This window comes from Letharia lupina (genome assembly GCF_014066315.1).
Source record: "Letharia lupina isolate WasteWater1 chromosome Unknown contig_21, whole genome shotgun sequence".
NCBI classification, from domain to species: domain Eukaryota; kingdom Fungi; phylum Ascomycota; class Lecanoromycetes; order Lecanorales; family Parmeliaceae; genus Letharia; species Letharia lupina.
Genome location: NW_023502990.1, coordinates 306,075 through 315,009, shown reverse-complemented (window position 1 = coordinate 315,009; position 8,935 = coordinate 306,075). Strand labels below are relative to the sequence as shown.

Genomic DNA, 8,935 nt, shown 5'->3' with positions numbered 1-8,935 from the left:
ATGCTTCTTACCGAATTCTCTGAATCCTTCAAGCTGGCTGCTCACACACCAGACCACGGGTCCACTTCATTGACTCAAGCATCCGCCGCACAGCCTGAGAGTAGCCACAAGCTCAAGACCACAAAACAGAGCAGGAAACCTCTAAAGATTGATGTTGACGCCAGCAAAGCCGGTGTAGACCATGTCGGAGAGAGTGAGCAGACCGTCCAAGATGAGTCTTCAGAGTATGACGTGTCTGACAAAGGCGTCCAGATTTGATTGACGTTTCACCACTCATTGACTTTGACGATTTCGAATTTGTCTATGACTTTGACACTGAAGCTGCCGGTTCAAGCAGATCACAAGAGGGCAAAGCTGAGCCGAGCTTGTCAAAATTGATAAAGCTGACAGAAGAAGACGACAAATACGACGAATCTCCATACAAAGCAAACCAGCAGAGCTTGTCAGACTTATTGCTAGAGTTGCCAGCCCCGTCCAACGAGTCTCCTGCTAAACGCAACATCAGCCCACCCCTTGAACATGCTCTTGCTCGGAGAGCCTCCATACTGAGCTACAAGGCTCCAGGCGCTTCAAGCCTGCGCAATGAGGCCCATGGCCAAGTCAAGGGGCCCGTTGCCGACGCGGATCCTCTTATACCGCCCATCGTTCTCTTCAAAGAAGCTTCAGGGTCTCCAAAAGTCAAATGGCACATTCCTCCTGAGATCGAGGAGACATTAGAACTGGAGTTTCGCCCGTCAGGTATAGGGTTGTTTGCTCATGAGTGGATAAAGGTTCCTATCGAATTTAGGCACCACTCCGAAAATACTCTCGCAAGATTCTGGGACCTCACCTACAATTCTGTGGTTCGCAAGACGGTCCTACTTTACAAGCGCAAGCTGGCGACGGCTGGCAAAGCAGACCAGGTGTTGGATTGGCCTAATCGACTTCTAGCGGCGCTTGTCGATATCCAAGAATTTGACATTCAGGAAGGTGCAGAGCACGTTTTTGATACTAGTGACACCAAAACAAGTAAACGCAAACTAAGCATATCCGCGATTCCAGAAGAATCCGCTGGGTGTTCGGGCAACAATATCCTTATAGCGGCGCTTCGTGAAGTTAACTTGAGTCTCGCAGATCCGAACCGTGATACCTTCACCGCACAAGAGAAACTAGCTTTGTCAAAAGGCGTGAAGCTAGACTCCCAGAATGCTCCAATCTTGACAGAGGTACTCACAGACTTTTACAAAGAGCTCCCAGCCCTCCGTTACTCTTCCAAGATGGCCACCACTCTAAATGATAGGGAAAAGATCATAAGTGAAAGGCTGGCCTTGTTGGAGCTGCAGGCATTTGGCATAGGCAAGGGCGAAGAGAGCGAGCTGGCCATGGAGGACGCGACGACCGGCAAAGGCAAGGGCAAGGGCAAGGAGGGCGACCGGCTCGTGGAGGGCTCGGTCAGTGGCAAAGGAAAAGACAGGGAAAATGAGTTGCCCCTGGAAGACGCGAAGACTGGCAAGGGCAAAGCTAAAGAGAGCGACATGCTCGTGAAGGACCCAGCCATCGGCGAAGGCATAGGAAAAGAGAATGGCTCGCCAGTAAAGGACACCACCATCGGCAAAGGCAAAGGCAAGAACAAAGGCAAGGGCAAGAGCAAGAGCAAAAGGAAAGGCAAAGGCGAAGGCGAAGGCGAAGGGGAAAAGGGCGAGCTCCTCGTGGAAGGTCCAGCTATCGACAAAGGCAAAGGCAAAGAGGGTGATCACTATGAGGCAACGATGCGCGCGATACAGTACGAGATCCTCGCGGGAGCCAAAGCTCTCTTCCTCGACCCCAAGTCCGAGGGATTCCTCGAAGCCATGTCTCTCAACCTTCCATTGACCCAAAAGCAGGAGGTTGCACTGGTAAGGTATAAGAAGACGTACGATTTCATGGAAGGGTTCATTCGCCCTCAAATAGCTTCACTTGCCCTAGTTGAATTTGTTTGTAAACTGCTTCTCGTCCCTGACTGCTTTGCCGCATTGACTCCGATAATTGAAGAGCTGAGATGGAACCGGTAAGTGAGATTCCTTGACTTGAGATCATGGGAGTGTGTTGGCTGACAGGGCCTTTGCTGGCAGTGAGATCGTCCAGCATCCTAGCAACCCCATGATCACCAGTATCTTGCAATGCACCCAGCGTCTACGTCCTACAGATGGACTTCACCATTCTTCAGGCATCTCTGTCGCTCCTCTCCTGGTGCCTCGGTACCCCCCTCTTCCACCAGGTCCAGCTCCGGCCACGCCTGTGGTCACTACACCAACAAAGGAGCAGTCCAAGAAGGATCGCACTGGTTTCACCAAGTCGCAACACGCCCCAATCAAAGCAAAGGTTCCGTTCGACGACCAGCTGAGGGCGTTGGACCAGAGAGAGGCAATTATCGTGGCACAGATAAAAGCTGGGGTTCCCCTAAGTGCTGCACAGGTGCACGCTGATTTCATGGAAATTGGCCAGAGCAGACTATACGTACAAGAGAAGGTCAGACTGGAGGTAGCTGGAGGCAAGTGGGCGGACAGGCTGGCGGGGAGACAGAAGAAGATGGGTGAGAAGGATGAAGCGCCCGATTGGTGGCTACTCCCTTGAATGGATGCTTGCCAACCAATGTCAGCATCGGGAGCCTTGGAGCGCAGAGTATCACCAGGAGACAGAAGCAACTGTTAAAGGCCTGGATATCACCTTTAACGCTGAGCATTCTCGTTCTGTGAATAGCACCCAATCAAGGATCATTACCCATATCTTGCGGTTCCTCCCTTGCCAATCCTCCCGTAGCTACATCATCAATAGCGATCGAGGAGACTCAAGTCATGTCTACCTCAGTGGATGGCCGGTGACCCAGACAAAGGCGTTGTTCTCCCTACCTGCTCCCCAGAAAACCTCCTTCTTTTTTGGAGCAGCGGAGAAGAGTTGGCAAGAATGCCAAGAGATATTTGGCTCAGCTGATACTAAAGTAGCTAGATCGAAAAGAGTGGGGGTATGACGTCTGCAAGTGACCACATTCGCCGAGCTTTAGCAAGGTTTCTTGACTTTCAGTCCACTTCAATATCAACAACATCCCACTCCTTAATCTTTTTCGTTATTCGTCTTCTCCATACAATCAATAGCCATCTAAACACAGCCTCTGCCACGTTCTAGTGCTATCGCAGCACGTCTCAGCATACATACAGTACTCTTTTGCACGGCGACTTTTTGTCAGCTGCTTCCTTCTCATCGACGCCAAACATGACCCAGGTCTCTCCAACCATGCATATGTCTTCACCACCCCAGCGGCCAAAAGGTATATTCGTGAATCCCCTTCTCCACCGCACCGCAGCTGTCTAACACCCCTCTAGGCATCCTCAAAAACTCCTTCCGCCGCTCTCCCCCCACGCGGCCTTTCCTGCCCAACGCACCCTCCCCCGAGCATGCCGTGAACACCTCCCCTCTCACGAACACGCTCACCGCCCAAGTCACGTCCAGCACTCCAGAACAGGACCTTACTCTTCAAAACACACTGCAAAATGCCGGCCACCGTCGCAACTCCAGCCTTGACCCCCGTGCGAATGTTTCTCGTCGCCAGTCTAGCAACGCCGGCCTCCCAGGCAGTGAGAATGGTGATGAGAATATGCGGTTGCGCTGGGATGAGGCGAATCTGTACCTCACCGAGCAGGAGAAGAGTTCTACGATGAAGATCGACGAGCCGAAGACCCCGTACGCGAAACGCTATGAGCCAGAAGAAGACGAAGACGAGATGCGGACGTTAGATGCGCAGGAACTCAAAGTGGATGAATTGGATAAGATCAAAGAGGGACGGAGAGCACTGAGGACGAAGGAGGCAGAGATCCCAGGCTTGGATATTGGAGAGCCCGAGGAGGATGTCTCGTTGGCGGCTGGTGATGAGGATGACAGAATTGAGCGGATTCGGAGTGCAAGTGGGAGTGCGGAGAGAAGCGGTAGTGGCAGCCTTGGACGGAGTGGGAGTCTGAAAGGGGAGAAGAGTGTAGTTGTGGATGATGAGGCGCCTGATGGGAAGGGCCACGATGGGATCGTAAGGCACAAGGATTTCGAGGAGATGAGGAAGAAGCATTATGAGATGAAGGACGTGAAGGGCCTGCTTGGGTAAGTTGTGCTTTTACTCTATCAATAAACGGGCGTGCTGACACGTTTGACAGGCATTCTGCAGAAGAGCTCGAGGCGATGGACGAGGATGAGGATGCTCCGCCTCCTGTGCCGAAGCTCGACCGGACTCCCGTCAATGGAGCATAACGATCGGTAACTGCGACGACCTTTACGACCGGCGTTTTAGCAAGCGCAGCTTGCTTGAAACGAGAATGATACCTTAGCGAAGAGTCACCCGTGTGCATTAGCATATTGAAGCTTATATACCCTATACTCGCTCCCCCCACCCACTTCTCAATAAATCCACCTGCCACCCCATTAAGCTCCAGACGTCCTATGTATAAATGTAGGAATGCAGATAATGCAGTCCCACTACCATGCACGTCAACACTGGAATCATAGGCAACCCACGACGAAAATGTTCACAGGCGCATCCCCCCATGATAACGCAGCAGTCTCCGAGACTCGATTCAATCTATCTGATCCGTCTCGGCATTGTGGAGAATGATATCCATTCTGTTCACAGAGTCAAAAACGTCTGAAAGTCTAGGGAACACAGACGTTTTTGATGGAGGGGATATGGGACGTTGTGCCGGAAGTGCGGTCGTTGTTTTTCGCACGACTGTCTAGACTTGAAGAGCGTCATCCATCCAGTGTAGAGAGAGATCCAAGGTTCGTACCGAGTGATGACAACATGGCCTGACGTGGCTATCTATATACTGGCGACTTTGCCATCTTATACATTACCAGGCTCTGCTGAGATAGCATCAGGTTCCATGCCAACGAAGTTCTGGTCAGAGCTTGGGAACTTCTCTGGTAATCCCTTGAATGATTCTCCATCAGCACGATTCGTTTCCGAGCGGGACTCAGGGAACGCAGTCGAGTGCCTGCTGTCCGCCTGGTTGGTCTCACCTGGGGAGACAGCATATTCGATTCCTGTAGTTGCGCGAAGATCTGCAAGAGACGTTTCTTCGACTCTCGATCGCCATTTCCTAGGCTTCTTGATGCCGACCCCTAGCCCGAGCTCAACTTGTGCGTTTTCTGCATCTGGATCTGCACCTTCTCGTATTAGCCTTTCTACTAGCTCTGGTTTAGGAGGCATTGATTGTGAGACTATTACTGCCGACGCCGATTGAATAGAGGAGGACTGGTTGAATATGTCAAGGAGTTCTGCTGGCTCACCAAGTTCGATATATATTCGAGCTAGTCGATAGAGGACCTCTGCGGATTAGAATGGTCTATATCGCTTGCAGTGTATGCATCCTCTAGCGTCTCCTCAAAACGATTAACGAGCATGAATGCTGCGGCTCGTCTGGAGAGATAGGTGACTGGAAAGGGCTCGATACCAAGGGCTTAAAGTAGGCACCAAATGTCAGCTGGGACCGTGTAAAACAGATAGTCTTGTGAGGCAGAAATGTTCGGCGGTGACTCCTCACCTTTAATGTATTCTCCAATGGCGTTTGCATAATCCTTGGCTTTGTAGTAGTCGTTGTGTGCAACTTTGTAGGCTTGATTATTACCCCCTAAGACAACGCAGTCTATTCAACAGGATTAAGGCCGTTTGCAAACGGTTACACTAGTCATCTCTTCCTCCCCTTTCGACGACGAGATACACTACATGCCCCAGCGGGCCCGCCCACAGTCGCAGTGCAATACTCATCGCGGAACCCGCCAGGTCCCGGAGAAGTGACGTTCTTCAACGGCAGCCCCGTAGCACCGAGCAGCGCAAGGCTTCCATTCTTTAAAGCAGCAGTGTCCAAATGCCTTTGAGTCCCCCACATGTCCAGAAAGGGGGCTTGAGTTAGATTTGCTCGAATCTCCATACACGGGGACATCTTTGGGGTCGTCGTTCGTCGCTGGGTTGAGGTAAGAGTGGGTGGGGAGCGAGTTGTGGATGAAGGGATGGGTTGCGTCGACGGTATTTCATGAAGGTGAGTGGCGGCTATAGAGATTTCAAGCACATGCTGTCATGAAGGGAAAAGAATTCAGGGGGAGTTGGCGTGTCCAGAGTAAGCGCGGATATTTTAGCTAACGCTTGAAACCTCATGCAGAAGCCAGGTCTCCAATCTCCAATCTCCATAGCTTCATGGTAGTGTATTCTAACAGCCCCAATTCAAGGGTAGTGTGGAAAACAGCTGTGATTATTGAATTACGAGGTCTGTCATATTACCAAAAAATTCCAATCAATCCACTTTCAGACTCCTCAGGCTCTTTGCCCCTTGAAACTCCTGACGCTCCTTGTACCAGGCGGCTCGTACACGTCCCAATCACCACCTAATTCCCTCAACACAGTCACCTCCACCGCCTCCTTCAACTCAGCTGGATATGGTACCTCCGCTTCAGGGCTTAATCTTTTGATGCTATTTCTAAGAGCTCGAAAGATTCGATGGCTACCGACAGGACTGGCGTCCTCATCAGCGATCACTGGGTAGAGATCGGCGCCTTGAACTGAGCGGAGGAAACGTGCTTTTGCGCGGCGATGCCGGTGGTATACGATACTGGCGTAGGTGAGGGCGGCAAGGAAGGTGACACTGCAATCTAGAGTCAGCAAATAGACACTACAATGTCATGAGTGGGCCATCCGAGAATTGAGGTGGAAAGATCAGCAACTCACAAAAGCACCAAAGTCTCGCCAAGCCCCGCCAAGACGAGATATTCCGGAGTAATCCCTGAGCTATACCCTTGATCCTCGTCTACCTTCGTCGCCTTCTGCACTCTCCTCGATTCAGCAGCCGCTAGCGCAAAAAGCACCAACCACATTATCGTCTTGACAAGCTGCAAGATTAAATAGGTCAAAGGGTCAAGCCTGATGACAACAAACAGTATGATCTCAATGACAGAGAGGACCATGCAGACACCGCTGATGATGAGGACGACGATATTGGTATTTCTTGGCCGATTTCGTAAGCGAATGTTGGGGTTGAAGTGGCGGTGGACAAAGGGTCACGTACCTATGGAATCCGACATAGGCAAGTACCCAGACGAAGAAGGATATTAGAGCGACCATGAAGATGAGTTGGAAGGTCCAGAACGGAACGAGGACTCTTTTCAGCCAAGGGCTCTTACTGTGGAACTTGTAGAACATGCTATAAGATGTATTGGCGTCTCTTAAAAGTGTTCAGTCCTACTAATGGTGGAAAGGTCTTGAGTAGTAGATAGCTGAAAAAAAAGATGATCGGGTGAAATAAAAGGTTTGTGCCACCAAGTAAGCACCTGATCAGTCAACGGTCTAACGAACGCATTTTCTTGCGCTCAGGAAATCCTGGGGGCTGTATCGAAGGACGATGTTCAGGTAATGAGAGGAAGGTCAGAAGAGGTCCGACGACTGTCTTCTTTCGCGAAAATGGCTGCGCCTTACCCATATTCTTGTCACACGTCTCTGCCACCTCAGACCAAGGTTAAGACGGGACTGCTTTTTTGAGGTCGTGTTGATATAAATTTATTGGCCCGCCTCGTATGAAACTGGAAGCGCTTAAAGATGGATAAGTCGAGTGTTTGGAGTAATTTGGTCATATTGCCGCCGAACAAGGGCACCGTTTGTGAAACATGCTAACCAGGTAGTTTCAAAGCCATAGCCGTTATTGTGTACGCTGTCTTTGTGTACAAGTTAAGATCGATTTGATGTACATTCATGTGCATGACGTGGACTCTCGAATGATATCCGTATGCATTGAAGGGCCGCGCTAGATGCTTGGCTTCTCACCTTGATCCAAAGGCGTTGGTGGCGTCGAGTGTGGGTACTCTAGGAATCGACAAGTGAAGATGTTGTGATCCAGGATACGCGGTTCGTAATGTTCGTGGAATTCTGATTCGTTTGTAGGGAGTATGAATTTACGAGAGCACGTGTTGGCTGGTCCAGCAAACACTCTTAGTATTCATCTCTAAAGCTTCGTCCCCGTATCTGTACTCCCTTCAGATGCACAGTACCGTATCTGCACACATGCACGCGGGCTCTTGTAGTCAGTATCACAATCTGAACCCTTGAGCCCAGCAAGGAAGTCAGTCGCGTGCTATAAATATCGATCAAGAAGACGCGGAAGCTGAATACGTGATCACAGAAGGGAAGCGCAGAGTCGATTTGGCTCGTTAAGAGCGTCACCGCGGTCAGCAGAGAATCGGGAGTCAACGCAGTGGCAAACCAGACATGCTCATCGTAAGTCGAAGCAGAGCCTTCGTGCGATGAGCCGGACCAAGTGACCCAGTGCGGATCTGGATGACGAGAATGGAGGTGGTGGAGGCATGGAGAATCCATGGCGAGAGCTGCTTGATATGGGTCAAACGTATCTTACGGCGGCGACACAGTCTCGGCGTTAGCTATCCTCCACATCCTGCCGATATACCGAAGCCTATCTTTGAGATGCCCCTGCTATACGATTGACCATCATCTATCAAGGCTACTCAAAAGCTATGCCACCCAATACCTAAAGACATGCAGTTGATGTGACAGTGACGAAAACTCCATACCTCGCCCGCCTGCCCTCCGCCCCAACAATGCACCGCATCAAAGTCTCAGCGTCATACACTTCCCGCCCACCCTCCCATCCTCTCCCAGACCCCCATTCACACCAACCGGCCCCTATAAAAACCCGTCAATGAAAACCAAATGATGCGTCTTCCCCCCCACCGCCACATCCGCATCCTCAGCCTCTCCCTCCCAACCCTCGTCTCAACAACAATGTCAACCTCCAAACCCCCCCCAACCTTCCCCACAACCCCCCCCCCCCCCCCACCCCCTCCACCCCCTTCCCCTACCCCGCCACCGACTTCCTCCGCGCCGACGAATCCTCCGACACCGACTTCTACTCCGCCCCCCGCTACGTAACGCACATAG

The 8,935-nt window shown here is 51.3% G+C and overlaps 4 protein-coding genes across 4 annotated transcripts; 2 read left to right on the top strand and 2 right to left on the bottom strand.

Moving 5' to 3' along the window:
• HO133_005354 (uncharacterized protein) lies at positions 1–2,592 on the top strand (the record flags this gene model as incomplete). Its single annotated transcript, XM_037296264.1, has 3 exons — positions 1–193; positions 253–2,026; positions 2,076–2,592. 3 exons carry the CDS (start codon positions 1–3, stop codon positions 2,590–2,592), a joined length of 2,484 nt encoding a protein of 827 aa, XP_037148246.1.
• A 636-nt stretch (positions 2,593–3,228) lies between these two features.
• HO133_005353 (uncharacterized protein) lies at positions 3,229–4,251 on the top strand (the record flags this gene model as incomplete). Its single annotated transcript, XM_037296263.1, has 3 exons — positions 3,229–3,283; positions 3,339–4,104; positions 4,158–4,251. The coding sequence occupies 3 exons, from the start codon at positions 3,229–3,231 to the stop codon at positions 4,249–4,251; spliced, it is 915 nt and encodes a 304-aa protein (XP_037148245.1).
• A 589-nt stretch (positions 4,252–4,840) lies between these two features.
• Positions 4,841–5,939, bottom strand: HO133_005352 (uncharacterized protein; the record flags this gene model as incomplete). The annotated part of the gene is made up of 4 exons (XM_037296262.1): positions 4,841–5,325; positions 5,388–5,456; positions 5,541–5,642; positions 5,720–5,939. The coding sequence occupies 4 exons, from the start codon at positions 5,937–5,939 to the stop codon at positions 4,841–4,843; spliced, it is 876 nt and encodes a 291-aa protein (XP_037148244.1).
• Positions 5,940–6,307: 368 nt separating this feature from the next.
• Positions 6,308–7,189, bottom strand: HO133_005351 (uncharacterized protein; the record flags this gene model as incomplete). The annotated part of the gene is made up of 3 exons (XM_037296261.1): positions 6,308–6,635; positions 6,719–6,994; positions 7,056–7,189. 3 exons carry the CDS (start codon positions 7,187–7,189, stop codon positions 6,308–6,310), a joined length of 738 nt encoding a protein of 245 aa, XP_037148243.1.
• Positions 7,190–8,935: the final 1,746 nt, after the last annotated feature.